This window comes from Orcinus orca, chromosome 5 (assembly GCF_937001465.1).
Source record: "Orcinus orca chromosome 5, mOrcOrc1.1, whole genome shotgun sequence".
In the NCBI taxonomy this organism is placed as follows: Eukaryota; Metazoa; Chordata; class Mammalia; order Artiodactyla; family Delphinidae; genus Orcinus; species Orcinus orca.
The window spans coordinates 62,225,214-62,241,212 of NC_064563.1; the positions used below are offsets into that span (position 1 = coordinate 62,225,214).

At 40.3% G+C, this 15,999-nt stretch overlaps 1 protein-coding gene across 10 annotated transcripts in view; it reads right to left on the reverse strand.

Moving 5' to 3' along the window:
- PEX5L (peroxisomal biogenesis factor 5 like) overlaps positions 1-15,999 on the reverse strand; it is a 254,902-nt gene that overhangs the window by 71,871 nt on the left and 167,032 nt on the right. For 5 of the 10 annotated variants that reach the window (XM_049710654.1, XM_004270504.2, XM_004270503.3 and 2 more), the window contains 4 exons: positions 15,786-15,980; positions 12,541-12,664; positions 10,917-11,013; positions 770-865 (listed from right to left, as the gene is read on the reverse strand). In XM_049710654.1, coding sequence (XP_049566611.1) covers positions 770-865; positions 10,917-11,013; positions 12,541-12,664; positions 15,786-15,980 — 512 coding nt within the window. Of the gene's footprint in view, positions 1-769; positions 866-10,916; positions 11,014-12,540; positions 12,668-15,785; positions 15,981-15,999 lie in introns of all 10 variants that reach the window. The other 5 variants (XM_049710653.1, XM_033429469.2, XM_033429468.2 and 2 more) reach the window with 1 other exon arrangement.

Below are 15,999 nucleotides of genomic sequence, written 5' to 3' on the forward strand. Positions count from 1 at the left end.
GTAATGTTCAAATTAAATGTTTCATTTGATTTATCAACATTGTCATTGTTTTGGACACCCTTAACAGTAAAATAAATTATGGCTCAAGTCAAGATGGGCTATCCATTGATTAGAATATCTCAGCCCTGCCTTTTTCCCCCACCCAGTTAGGAAAATGTATACTATTTCAGGGGTAGTAAAACCGTCTATGTTTCAGACATTGAGCTAGATGCCAGAGAGATAAAAACATCAGGCATGAACCCTGGCTTCACAGAAGCATAGCAAATGCATAGCATAGGTTCATCATGGGATACACGCAAGACTCAGAGTTTTCTGACCCAAGACTCCAGAAGTCACTACTAATCTACCACAGAATTGGCGTAAGAGGTGACATCTATTAGTCACCCTGGGTGGGAAGTCAAAAGTTCTCTGGTGAGCTGCCCTGGTGGCGCAGTGGTTGGGAGTCCACCTGCCGATGCAGGGGACACGGGTTCGTGCCCCGGTCCGGGAAGATCCCACATGCCGCGGAGCGGCTGGGCCCGTGAGCCATGGCCGCTGAGCCTGCGCGTCCGGAGCCTGTGCTCCGCAACGGGAGAGGCCACAACGGTGAGAGGCCCGCGTACCGCAAAAAAAAAAAAAAAAAAAAAAGTTCTCTGGTAACACGTCTCATTCCAACAATCATAGTCATGATTATTTCATGTCTATAAAGACCCATTTAATATGTATCCTGCTGAAGTTTGATTTTTTTGAATTCCACTCTCAGAAACATAAAACAAACCAAAAAACTTACCTCCACTGCTGCTTTTGCCCTTTCAAATTCCTCTTCTAAGGAGTGGTTTCTGGAAAGCAATGCACTTCCCCAGCGTTGTTCTTTGGTCAGTCGAGCCTGAAATAAACCAAACACATGGTGTTATCATTTCGGAATCACATAATACAAAAATGCAAATATTTTTCCTTTTCCCATAGTCCCCTAGAGTTTAAGAAGCACCTGCAACTGATGCCATTTTTGGAGTACTTTTCAAGCATGAGGGTGTCCAAACTGGGAGGGTGCGTGCATACGTCTTCCAACAGTGAGTCTCAGCCCTGGTCGTATTAAAAACAACGCCCAGGCCCAACCTCCCAAAGACCTTACTTTTCATTGGTCTTGGTTCAAGGAATTGCTATTTTAGTAAGTCTCCCCATGTGATTCTAATATGCAGCTAAGATGGAGAATCTCTATTAGTAGGCTAGACCTGGAAGCTGATGTTCGAGATTTCAGCTTGTTAGGAGGACCAGCCTCAGGTGAAACTGTGAAAGTTGCAGATAGGGAAGGTAGCTGCTAGGTCTTTCTCCTTATACTCAGCTGAGCTTCATGCCGAATTCTCCTTCCTTTGCCTTATCTCTACTGGCACACATCTGTCTCACGTCCCATTTCCTAAGGACATTGCTCTCTGCTCAATAATAGTCACTTAGATAAAATCATGTCTGGTAATGCCAACTGCTTTGTCACAATTAACAGGCAATGTGATATACATCTTAACTTAGCTAAATGCAAATACTTCCAGAAGACCCCCCACAAAGAGTTTTCTGGAATTTAAAAAATGTTATTATTTTAAATTTCACAAACAATGAATACATTCTTTTTGAAAAAAAATTAATCATGGAAAATAAGAGGTGTAATTCTAGATCTTTTTTCTTTGAAGTTACATATATTTATGCACCCATAGATAGAATATCGTAACGTCTTTCAAAAAGCTTTTTGAAACATAAATGGTGTGCTGTTCTGTGGTTTACCTTTTTCTATTCAACAATGTACCTTGGAGAGTCTCCACATTTTGTACTTACAGATCTACCTCAGTCTTTCCGCAGGGATTTCCTAGTAAGTATATACGGTACTTCAATTAGAGCTCTATGAGCATTCAGAGTGTTTCGATATTTCTCCACGTAACTGCTTGCTTTCTTCTCTATTTTCTTTCTCTGCTGTGAGGTCCACGTGAATAAGATTTTGTCTGATAACTTTTGTATTGCCCCCTCCCAAGCCCAGGGCCTGACAAGTGATGCATGCCCCAAGGATGCCTGTGGATGGACTGCGGGAGGACGGATTGCACTGCTAAGGCAGCTAGGTCTGGGGAGAAGGAGGAGAGAGGCTCGGAGTGGAGTCCCCTGCCCCCTTTCATTGCAGAGCAGGCGTGGCTCCTCGGCCAGATGGTACATTGCTGTCCTGCAAGGATGCTCAACCTCCACTTCTATGGGAATTACTTGAACAGGCTTGGGTCCCACCCCAGACCAATGAAGTGACCTCTGAAGGTGGGGCCCAGGAATTAAATTAAGTTTGAAAATTATATTAAGTTTGAAAAGCTCCTGTGGTGATTTTGAAGAGCAGTCATGTTTGAGAACCAAAACTATAGTGAAAATTTGCTCTTCACCCAGCACTTAACCATCTATTCCGCTCAGCTGCTTTTCATTCTTTCTCCACCATCCCCGGTCCTCAGGAGGAACCCCCCTCTTTAATGATTACACAGTGGGAATACCAGGGCTCACTAAATGCCAGATGCTGCTTCAAGTCCTTTACTTACTACAACTCCTGTTGTCTTTTCAGCAGCCTGAGGTGGGTCCTACCATTAACTCCTCGACTTTGAGGCACAGAGAGCAATTAAGTAATTAACTAAAACTTGCCCCTAGTCTCACAGCTAGTTAAGTGGTAGGGCTGGTGCTTCTGGGCCATGTGCCTAACCACTGGACGGACTGCCTCTCACAGGAGGCTGTGCTCAACTGGCCACTTTAGGAAGATGCAAAACATAGAAAAGCTGTCCCTTGGAGTTTCATGCATGGTTGAGGGTGTTAGCCAAGAAGCCGTCTAAAAGAGTGTGGGCTGAAAATAAAAATAAAGTAATAGGAAAATTTCTGAGCATAAATAACAGTCTTAGACTGCATTTTGCTTTAATGAATGTGAAAGGTTAATTTATTTGAACATTAATATATGTTTTCTCCTCCTTGATATATTTATTCCCTGCTGTATCCCTGGCATCTCCTGCAAATAGTTGGTGCTCCATAAAAAATCAGCAAATATTGGTTGAAAATATGCTGTCAGGGAATATATGAATGACTGAATTAAAGATATTTCTCTCAAGGCCTCCTGGCCAGTCTGGAGTCTAAAGAGCATTTATAGGAGATTGGGAGGGATTTGTTTTTTTGTCCTGTGCCTGGAGTGGCAGAGCTCTGTGCTAGCAAGCCCTGGTTCTGGGGGTGGGGAGTGGCTGCAGGACGCCCAGGTGGGGTGCCTAGTAAAGAGCAAGGCCTGTGAGCAGCTCAGAGTTGAGACCTCTGGAGCAGCGCCTGTGGTCTGAAACGGGAGGGCCATGAGGGCTGGTCGGGGCCTGCCCTGGCATCAGTGCCTTGCTCTCTGGTGGGCCAGACCCAGTGGCCATCATGAACAAGCATCCTCCCGTATTCTCTGGGCCCTGTGGAAGCTACTACCTTATTCTAACCCAGACAATCGAGGCAGGAAGGGGGAGATTGATACAGGTTCCAGAGATCAGAATGTGAACATAACTTTTGGGGGGCCACCATTCAGCCCACTTCAACCCTCATCTGACGCTCTTGGGTGACAATATATTTGATTAACAAATATAAAGGTGCAGATGGTTTATAACCTTTTAGAATTGATAGCTTGTTAGAGTGTTATAGCCTGGTAGAGAAGTTAACCCCAAAGATGACAGGACTTTACTGTCATGTAGAAAGTTAATCAGTCTTACATCTATCTTGGTAAACTTATTTTGGCATTTCTTTCCCAACGGGCTATATACATCTTTGTTCCTTAATCCTTTGCTTTTGGAACCAACTCTTTTGTCTTCCTGCTGGTTCCTTCATGAATGAAATAAACAAATAAATTTTTAAACATGTGGGCACATAGTAAGAAAAAAACTTTGTGCATTTGTATAATAATGTCATGAATGACATTAGGAGAAGAAAGAGAAAGCACTAATATTGTTTCCCAAGGCACCTCCTTTTATTAGAGGCACTTTTCACCAGTGAAATATGATCTGCCTTTCCTGTGAAGCCTGACCTAACAGGACTCCATTACTGTCACTGGCTTCCCTTCATCAATGTTTCATGACCCAAGTGGATTATGAATCACAGGATGCAAAGCGTACCATATATCAGGAAGAAGAGGAAAATCTCTCTCTCAGGATTCTAGACTTACAGTTCATATTCTCTTTTCTGCCTAAAACAGCAAGTGTAAATAGAATCTTACTGTGCAAATGAAATTTTATTTTGATAGTACAGTTACTATTTAGGTAAGTGCTATTTTCCACATTGATAGAAAAGCTTTATGTTATTACTGATTCAAATATTATCTACCTCACATTTTAAAGACATTTATTTTGCCCAAGGAAGCATAAAGTAAATGTTATAAAATATAAGAAGGTAGTGAATGTAAACAGAGGCACTTTTCAAGCTGAGAGTAGTATACATCTAAAGGTTCTGAGACTTTTTAGCAACTCAGCAGCGTGCCCAGACAGGCTGATTTAGGACTGAGAATGAAATACAGTCTATAACATATAGTAAAGATCAGCCTTCTTTTCGAACAACACTTTTTAAAAAAATTTACATCTAATTTCATGACAGGCAAATCTGTAATATGGGAAAACATAAATAATGCTTGTAAACTGCAGGTATTTCTTAGTATTTAACTAGAGGAATGATACACAGGACAGTTACACCTGTAAGTCTGAGTTGCAGTTATTTTAGTAGCACAATGACTATAATAGCAGTTCTCAAGCTTTAGCATGCATTGGAATCACCTGGAGGTCATGTTCAACCACCCTTTGCAGGGCTCCACGCCCATGGGTTTCTGAGACAGTAGGTGTGGGGTGGGCCATAGAATCGTCTTTTCTAACAAGTTCCCAGGTGATGCTGATACTGCTGGTCCAGGCACCACACTGTGAGAACTTCTGATCCAAAAATTGACATTATGTGCACATAGGTTGCACGTAGGTGGAACTCTGGAGTTCACAAATATACTCTGATATAGGCATTTCTTTTCTTCTTTGCATGATTTTGAAAAATGCTCCACAGTTAACAGCAACCTCCTGGAAATGCCTTGGCTTTAAAAACAGCATTTTAATTGGTTTAAGCTAATTGGATTTTAGGGTATTACAGTCTCCAAAGAAGAAAGCATTTAATTCCCCCAGCTGTTGATTGCACTGAATGATCGGCACTAGGTGAAGGGAAAGAAGAAAGAATTAAATAACCCTAAAAATAATATTATGCTTTGTTCTCTTTATTCAAAATTATGACTGTGATCAAAATTATGATTTGCAAATGACTGTATTTGTGGCTGTCATTGTCCTAGCATAATTTTGTTGGCTACCCTCTGTAGCAGTTGTTGATAACTTTCCATACAATTGCTAGAGATCTTCCACAGAAACACATTTTAAAAAAGCTCAGCATCTTTCCAAAAGAAATTGGAGAAAAGGGATCTGCTTAACTGTAGAAAAGAAAAATATAACAACTAGTAGACCTTATATAACGGCCATTAAAAGCATACTCTCGGGCTTCCCTGGTGGCGAAGTGGTTGAAAGTCTGCCTGCCGATGCAGGGGACACGGGTTCGTGCCTCGGTCCGGGAAGATCCCACATGCCGCAGAGCGGCTGGGCCCGTGAGCCATGGCCGCTGAGCCTGTGCGTCCGGAGCCTGTGCTCCGCAACGGGAGAGGCCACAACAGTGAGAGGCCCGCATACCAAAAAAAAAAAAAAAAAGCATACTCTCTGAAGTCAGACTGCCTGGGGTCAAATCCTGGTTTACCATTTACTATTAATGGTGACTTTGGACAAATTAATCTCTATAATCCTCAGTTGTTGTTTTTTTCTTTTTTTTTTGGCTGTGTCATTCGGCCTGTGGTATCTTAATTCACAAACCCCAGGGCCCTTGGCAGTGAAAGCATGGAGTCCTAACCATTGGACCTCCAGGGAATTCCCAATTCTCAGTATTCTCATCTGCTAAGTGTATATTCACTTATGGAGTCCATGTAAGACTCCAGTGCAATAATTCATGTAAATAATACACACAAAATGCTCAGTACATAGGAAGTGCTCAATAAAATTGGCTTTTGGAACTTCCCTGGGAGTCCAGTGGTTAAGACTACACCCTCCCAATGCAGGGGGCACGGGTTTGATCCCTGGTTGGGGAACTAAGATCCTGCACGTCGGCGACGTGGCCAAAAAAAGAAAAATAAACAACAAAAAAATTGGCTTTTGTTATTATCATTTTTCTGGTTAGCGCTTATCAGGTGTGACTTTGGAAATTCATTTAAAAAATCTGTGTTTAGAACACTTTTGTTTAGTGGTTTTTACAGACAAGTTGGACTCATGCTAGAAGAGATCTTCTGAACACTTGCCTCATTAAGATGGTCAGGATATTTTTTCTTAATCAGTCAACAGACATTTATCATTGAAAGCATACAAAAAACCTGTACCTTATGTGTCAAGAGCAAATTCCCAAAGTTTTGTGCAAAGGTGGGCAGCCCATGGTTACCATCTTCCTCCAACTATGAAATTCTATGTTATGGAACACCAAGGCAAGTCAGGGCTGATTTTTAAAGGGGATGGACAGTCTATTAGCATACTACATAACTAAAAATTATTTTTGGAACTAGCCTCAAAATGATAAAAGAATAAAAATTTGTCCTTTTTTTCTGTCCTTTAACCATTAGCTTCTACTTTTGAATTTTGTAATTTGACAAACATTTTGTTTCTCCTTTTTGTTAGCATCCCTTATTTTTTCACTTTAAAAAGTATTTGGTGAGTACCTAGTATGTGTAGATTTTCTACTATGCTGAAAATGATCTTCAGATTTCTTTCCGTCCTTTTTGCTTTCCTGCTGTTCTTGTTTTCCTGCTTTCTTTGCTTTGTTCCTTTCTTCCATCTTCGCTTGCTTTCTTCCTCATTGGCAGCTCACTGTGTGTGGCCAGGAGGGGAAAAGGGATATTGATGTGGCTCCTGTGCTGTCCTCCGAAAAGCAAAACTGTATTTACAGTGTACTATCTAATTGTTTCTACTAGACATAAAGGTCTTCATACTTCTTATATTCTCTCTCATCTTTCTAACTTTTCCACTGCCTCACTTATGGCTTTACGGATAGTACACATTCAATCTCATTTGTTGAATTGAAATGGAACAAAATGGAAGCCATTAGCAGTTCTAAGAGTAAGAGGTTGAGAATGAATTTGGGAGGGGAGGCACGAAATTGTGTATGGCCTCAGATCGGGTGACAATCCTAATTCATCTTACAAAGTTTCTGGAGGAAAGTGATATTCTTTAAAATCACTTAACTCATATTAACCCTATAAACTAATTAATAATCAGGGCTTGAAATGAGAAGGGAAATCGATGGTCTTGTGAGTTCTCTTAGGCGGATAAGCTAGATGTGGCTGATAGGAGGTGACGTGTGATGAAGAACAAGGGCTTTAGAAGCTGATGGGTGTGATTTGAATGCTGGGTCCTCTCCATTCTAGCTGAGTCACCTTGGGAAAATTACTTCTGTTCTCTAAGATGCATTTCTCGTCTGAGAAATGGAGATAACATGAATTCCCAAGATTATTGTAAACATTTCAAATAATATATTAGAAATATCTTACATTTCTATTAACATGCATTTCCTTTTACATTATTCCTTTAAAAATTTAGAAAACATATCTGCACTTTTAAAGTTTAGATTGTTCTGGTTTGGGATACTGCCAACTTGATGGAATTTTGACAATGTGGAAGGAAGCATTTGCTCTGCCCAAATCAGCAAAATCAGAGCGTTACAAGATTGTGTGACTCAGTATTTGGAGAGCCTGGCTGCCCCACCTTCTCATGAAGTCCAGCTTAGGGCGGCAAGAGCCTGTGTTGGAGCGCTCCTTCCAGGGTCCAGACTTGAAAAAGAAATGCGTGAACCATCACTCTCTGGCAGAAGTTTCTTTTCTTTTGCCTCACCACTATCTCATTTATGGAAAAGCTAATTTTATATCATTACCTTCTGTGTTTCTCTTCAATGTTTCAAATATTTTTTAATTTTTCAGATTGCACTATTTCTTTAAATAATTAACTCCTGGGAATATAAATAACACAGTTTGCATAATATCAAGAAACTTTATTCTTTAAATATACAGAGATTATATAATTTATTATAATCTCCTGCCACTCTGATTAGTATATTCAAAACACTATTTGAAAGAGACTAGTCTATGTTTTTCTTTTTCCCTATCTTGAAAATGAACAAACATGAGAATTCTCATTGAGAGCTTTCATTCTCTTTGTGATTCTGAAATATGATTTTTGAGCAAAGCTTGTAAATAGCTCCTCACCTGTTGAACTAAGATAATTTATGTTGGCTTGAGGGAGAAGAAGATATTTCCTTGATTTTCCTATGAACCATCTGAGTGACTGGAGCAGTAACAAATTTTGGTAAGCTGAAATTGTTTACTTGAATAGTTTGCAAGTCAGTTTAAGTCGAATTTTTATACCATTTCATCATCTTATTTATATAAAGAGATGATATATTTAAGAGCAGTATGCTTCTAACAGTAAAAACACCTTTCTGTCTTTTATTACAAGTAGATGAGTCTATTCTCTTGCTGTTCCATTCGAGTGACTTAATATTTTAGATGAGTAAATCCCAAATTCATGAAATTTTCCTATTTAACCATAGGCTGGAATTAAAACTAGGAGATTATAAATTTCCTTAGTTTAGGCAAATCTTGTTAAGTAAACATGCAGTGTTTTTTAAGAAAACAATTTAAGGGATGAATGCTTTACAAATAATTGGTAACCTTCTAAAATAATTCACTATGATTTATCTAGACAGAACTATCTCAGGGCATTTTACATTATATTTTGGAGGACAATGTTGGGTATCTCATACAAATTTTCCAAAGCACATTGTGTTTTCTTAAAGGCACACCAGTGGGTAAGTGGAAGGACAATGTGGTGGGATGAAATCAGACAACCAGCGGGAGAGTAGCAGTCATTGGAATAATAAGATAAATGCATTGTGGGTCTCCACAGCAACCGAGGACCCCAGCTGATCCTCCTTCCCTCCACCTCTGTGTGGAAGAGCCCACCTGTGCCATGTCTTACCCTGCTGCAGAGACTAGTGTTCTCCTGCTATATTAAATTGTTCCAGCGACTTCCCTGGCAGCAGAGAGGTTAAGAATCCGCCTGCCAATGCAGGGTTCGAGCCCTGGTCCGCGAAGATCCCACGTGCCGCGGAGCAACTAAGCCCATGTGCCACAACTACTGAGCCTGCGCTCTAGAGCCCGCGAACCACAACTACTGAAGCCCGGGCGCCTAGAGCCCATGCTCTGCAACAAGAGAAGCCATCGCAATGAGAAGCCCGTGCACCGCAACAAAGAGCAGCCCCCCCTTGCTGCAACTAGAGAAGAGCCTGAGTGCAGTAACGAAGACCCAACACAGCCATAAATAAATAAATAAACAAACAAATAAAAAAAATTGTTCCAAGGATTCCAATTTATGAAACAGTACCAATTATTTAGCTGAGTCTAAATCTCTAATGCACTTATCAAGAAACGTTTCTCTAATAAATGTTATCAATTTGCTTTTTAAAAAGATACATTCAGAATGAACAAAGATGAAGAAAATACATTTTCACGCTACATTTACAATTCATTAAGCTTCCCAGGGTTATTTGTTCTGGAAGTTAGCTGACTTGTTTTCTGACTGAGTTCTGGGAGCAGTAATGCCCGCCTGTCTCTTGTGGAGGGTGAGGTGCACGTGGAGGTGCTGTTAATGGCCTAGGTTTCCAGATGCCTTCCATTTCCTAGCTGCGTCCTCCTGCCCTCTGCCGCTTACTGGTTGTGAGTGCGTCGACAATTTTCCTTACTCTCACTGTGCCTTAGTTTCCCCCTCTATAAAATACACTTAACTCATAGAGTCATTGGTCAGGATCAAGTGAGCTAATTAATATGTATTAGAAGGCCTTCTCATAGCACTCAATAATATTTGCTATTATCATACTTATCCCTTTACTCACTTCAGACAATATATCTTCCCTCTTAGTTTCAATACCTTATCTAGTAAACTCAAGAAAATCTCTCTTGCTCATTTCATCCCACTTATTTCCAACTGGATTGTAGATGCGTGAACGTGGACACATTTCTTAAGAGATCAAGGCTGTACCCTTGCAAAGTGTTTGAGCAAATGAAAACACTGAGGCTGATGGCCCTTCTTGGCCCAGCCAAGGTCACTAGTCACAGGCAAACCAGTTACACTGGAGTCGAGGGTCAAGTAGCAGACAGACAGGTCTGGTACATGCCCTACTTCCACTGGTGATTAGTTGGGTGCCCCTGTAAAAGGATTTTGACTTTACCAAGACTCTTCAAAGACCTTTAAAGTGAGTCCAATAAAAATTCACAGGATTACTTGAGTATTAGATATAATATATGAAAAGCACAAGGTCCCTAATACTTAGAGGGTACTCACAAATGGTAGTTCCTAGTATTATCATGATTGCTAATACTATAATTATTTATTCCTTAGCAACAAATTTATTTTAATGTGACAGTCAGGATGCTGATGTGTGAGTACCTTGGTCTGTAGGGCAAAGTTGTGAATGACTGCTCAAGATGTAATTTCCTCTTGTTTGTGCCTGTTACATAAACTGTGCTAATACTGGAGTAGAACAGATTTTGTATTGGAAAATAATGTAACAGTAAGTGGTAGAACAAGGAAAAAGTGCTAAGTACATGGTGAGTTCATTGACACATTTTCCAGCCAAATCTGTCTATCTATCTTTCATCAGTTATTTTAAGCATTGAGATAGATACTGAGTGAGAAAGCATATGAAATAGAAAATACGGAAAAATTACTTCAGATTTTTCTGGTGAAATTTTAAATACTTATGACATAAATTATCTATTAGTAAAGATAGGTGCACTGAGGAATTGGTTTTGTTACCTGCGTTGGAGGCACCAATTCCAGCTCTGCAGCCGACTCAGAGTTCAGGGCGCTTTTCCCACCACTCAGTTCTGGCTGAGATCTGTGCTCTGAGGACCTACAAGGGACACATGGAGGAAATTAATGTAAATTGAGAAGCGAATTCACCTAGAAATCCAGTCAAGAAATCTGGTTAATTTGGATCGTTGAGAACCATGGTAACAAAGCTCTCAACAGACATTTGATGAAAAAGATAACATATATTTCCATTATAATGACCACGTTTGGAATTTAAGTGGCTGCAATGTGTTAGGTGTTATTCTCTCTGACTGATTTAGAATTCAGGTCAGTTACATGCAAAGAGTAAATAAATGCAAAACCATTTTTGTTACAGAGTTCTGCTTCATTAAAAAAGTAATTTTGGGGTGGGGAGGGGAGCTTCTCACAAAGTGTCTTAGTGAGATTTGATCTTTATATAGAATTTGAAATGTCATAATAAATGGAGATGTGTGACGGGCAACCGGAGGCTGAAACATGCCGTCCTTTAGGAAGCTTTAAAAACATGGTAAGGGCCTCCCTCGTGGCGCAGTGGTTGAGAGTCTGCCTGCCGATGCAGGGGACACGGGTTCGTGCCCCGGTCCGGGAAGATCCCACATGCCGCGGAGCGGCTGGGCCCGTGAGCCATGGCCCCTGAGCCTGCGCGTCCGGAGCCTGTGCTCCGCAATGGGAGAGGACACAACAGTGACAGGCCCACATACCACAAAAAAACAAAACAAAAAAACATGGTAAAATTCAAGTGGCTAGTTTTTCTCATGGGCATCCATGGAATATACTTAATTAGTGCATTATCGGACAGTGGTGATTAAGAAAGTCAGAAAGGTTACCTGTGTAGCCAAAAACATTTAATTTAACTATTATTCATGTTGTACATTGAATATACACATATGTAAAATTACACATGCACATATTTTGATTGACTGGCTCAGTTACATGTTCAGAAAATTATCAACAAATATTGGAGAAATATTGAACATTAAATTATGAATCTACCAAAATCCTTATTGGCTGAATTTTTGACAATTAAGATGAAATAATTTAGTTTTAGAAGCCACAATTAACATTAATAGGAGGTTATAAATGGCAGCAAGTATCTGGATTGACTTAATTCTTTGGCTATTTCAGTAGACAAGTATATGACACATAAATGGCTATTTTCTTTTTTTAGTTTTTTAAAAAAATATTTTAATTTATTTTTAAAATTTAAAAAAACTTTATACAGTTTTTAAAGGTTACACTCCATTTACAGTTATTACAAAATACTGGCTATTCCCCGTGTAGTACAATACATCCTTGTAGCCTATCTTATACCCAATAGTTTATACTTCCCACTCCCCCATCCCTATACTGCCTCCTCAACTGATAACTACTAGTTTATTCTCTGTATCTGCAGGTCTGCTTCTTTTTTTGTTATATCCACTAGTTTGTTATATTTTTTAGATTCCACACATGTGATATCATACAGTATTTGTCTTTCTCTGTCTAATTTATCTTACTTAGCAGAATGCCCTCCAAGTCCACCCATGTTGCTGCAAATGGCAAAGTTTCGTTCTTTTTATGGCTATTTTCTGATATTAAAATATCTTACCATAAAAGTTCTTTTGATCCAGTTCTAGATGAGCTTGATTTTCTCTCTGCCATGGGATGTCCCTTGCTATTTCGATCTCCATGAAACTTAACATCATCCCATTTTTCCAGTTGTGTTTGAATGTCTACTAAGGAGACAAGAAGGGGGTGAGGGGGACGGGGGAGAATACGAGGTGTAGAGAGAAGAAGAGAGATTAAGACTGAGAAGTCTTATACAAGTGAACTTTAATTAACTGATGCTCTTCTACCCCAAGACCAAAGGCTGCAAGAAAATTAATTAAAACATGTATAACTAAATAAATATGAGACCTATTAAGAGAAATGGGATTGCTTTTACAGTTAAACAATCAAGTATGTTTTTTTACCTGAATTTGTTTCAAGAGCTGTGTGCATTCTGAATTTTGTGTATGAGCCCATGGGATCTGGTAAAGAATGAGCATATGCAGTACTATCCTATGGGCCTCCAGCTAAGAGGTGGCTTTGAGGCATTTCTGGCACATTTCTGGAAAGAAATTCTGTTTAAAGAGATGAGCCTTGTTATTAAAAGGAGGTGGGAAGAAACTGGGACACTTTTTACAGGTTTTGTTATAGACTACCTAATTTTTCACCAAAGAAGGGAATTTATAATGGGGATAGAGAGGAAGGAGGCAATGGAGAAAGTTAGTGTATGCTAGGACCACTGTCTCCCTGTGGCTGAATTCTTACAAAGAACCTGCCTGGTTCCCTCTCATGAACAGGTGTGTGACTGTGAACAATCCACTTAGACAACCTTAGAGGCCAGTTTTTTTGTTTATAAAAAGGTAGGTTTGCAGTCAGTGTCCTCTAAAGTCGTTTAAACTAAGAATTTTTTTTTTTTTTTTCGGTATGCGGGCCTCTCACTGTTGTGGCCTCTCCCATCGCGGAGCACAGGCTCCGGATGCACAGGCTCAGCGGCCATGGCTCACGGGCCCAGCCGCTCCGCGGCATGTGGGATCCTCCTGGACCGGGGCACGAACCCGTGTCCCCTGCCTCGGCAGGTGGACTCTCAACCACTGCGCCACCAGGGAAGCCCCTAAACTAAGAATTTTTATGACTTCTTCACAAGGCATTTTCTCAAAAGCAGAGAAATGAAAGTATCATTTATGTGTTTATTATATTATATTGTAATGTATTTAACAATATACCCTTATGCATATGTATAAATTTCACTTATTGAAATGGAATAAACCTAGAGCACATGGATGATGAGGAAATAATTATAAAATTTTCCTCCAGAGAGACAGGCCTCAAAAAGTGACGTGGCAGAGGAGCGCAGATCCTGTGTGTGCAACCAGTTTGAGCAGCGTGCTGGTTCTCTTCCCTTTCTCTATGATCTGTCCTTGGTGAGCTCATCTACACCCGTGACTGTGATGGCTATTCATAGGCTTCTGACTTTCAAATCTCTATTTCCTTCTTGGTTCTCTTTCCTGAGTTCTAGACTTACACATTTAACAGTCCATTGGACATCTCTACAGAGAAGCTCCACAGTTTCCTCATATATAACAGGTTCAAAACTGAACTTGACAATTTCCACCTTGACATCCCCCGCCCCCCCCCCCCCCCCCGCCTTCTCCTCTTGTACCCTCATCACAGAGTTTGGCACATTCTATATCTCTTCCTTGCTGGCATGCATATATCTACCCAGTCCACAAGTCTTGTTTTTATTTATTTATTTTTGAACTCATCTGCCTCTCACTATCCCCTCTGTCACTCTCTTACATGCCTGTATTGTCTCCCTGCCTCCATTCCTTTCTCCACACATCCAAAAGAGAAATTTTTTTCTAAAATAGAATCTGTTGATGTCACTCCTCTGAGTAAAAACCCTTCAACCCTGCCCTCCCCACAAACTTAACGACCTGGCATCCAAGAACTCCCATTATCTGACCCCTGGTGACGCTCAGATTTATTTCTCAGTACTCTACCGTTCTTGAATACTGTAGCAGCGCTTGTATTTGCTTGAAAAGGCATCTTTCTGTGTTTGTCTACTTGTGTGTGACTCCCTTTCTCTTCTGCATCAGGAATGCCCTGCCCCTTCCTTCCCACCTCTCTCTGATCCATATTTTTCATCTGGCAAATTCTTACTCAACCTTCAAGACTGCTCATACAGTACCTCCTATAAGGCACCTTCTATAACCCCCTGGCTGGGTGAGGGGCTTAACCTGGGCTTTGCTTTATTGCAGCACATAGTACATATTTTATTATAATTATTTTAATCATTTTTCTATCTCTCCACTAGACTGTATACTTACTAAGGGGCAGAAAGCTTATATTATTTATCTTTGTATTTCCAGCACATAGTATGGAACACAACCGATATTTAGAGAAATGTTTACTGAACAAATGAATAAATGAATTCATGGCCATCGAACATGTATATATCACAGTGCTAAGCGATTTTACATGTATGTATATCCCCTTTAACCTTTGTAACTTTATGGATAAGTTACTAATACGCTCATTTTATGGATACTTACCCATCCATGTTTCCCTTGGCTTTCTGAAATAACTGTTACCTTTCTTTTTCTTAAGAAAGGGGAGTTTAATTGACTGGTTCCATGATCTGAGGTTAAGGTCTCCTTTCTCGGGAAGATGTACAGTGGAGAGAAGTACAGGCTTTGAAGTTAATTAGAGCTTGGCTCAAATTCCAGCTCTTCCTCATACTAACTGGGATCTTGGGCAAGTTATTTAAATTTGAAAATTTGGTTCCTCATTCATTTCAAAGAGTTGTGATGAATTAACAGGCTAATATATGTAAATCACGTAGCACAGTTCTGGACATCGTAAGTCATCAGTGAATGGCAGCTGTTATTATTGTATTGGACGTATCCCTACACATGTTACATGTTACTGTTCCTTCTGGCTGTTCCCGGACCTTGGGTTAGAGTTTTCTCTTTCTAGACTCTCTTCCCCTCTAGACTGAATTCTCCTAGAGAGCAAGATTCATGTCTTATTTTTATTGTAACTCCAGTGCCTAGTGTGGTACCTGCCATCTATCAGAAACTCAATACACATGGGTTGTACAAATAAATGTATAAATCCACACCAGTTCTGCAAAGTTGAGCTCCCCAACTGCTATTTAATCTAAGCACAAAGAAGTGTGTCCTGTCCAGTTTCCAACATAGAATTAATCTTTTCTACTGCTTTGTCCATGGTTTTAATGTCATTTGTAGAACTTCCTTGTTGTATTAAGCACAAGTGAACAGCAGCAGACACGAGCTATTGCCTTACCTAAGTCTAGGGATGCCGTCTCTGGGTTTCGGAGAGCCTGGCCTCTCTGCTCAGCATCCGCACTGATGAGGTCAGGCCCATCAACCTTTTTCTTGAGGGATGAGGTTTTCGATGAGGCCTCCAACTTCTTGGCTTTGGTTTGGGTTTGAGAGACGGGTTCACTCAGGTCAAGGAGATCTAAACCTGTGGTCAATACTATCAAAGATGGAAGAGG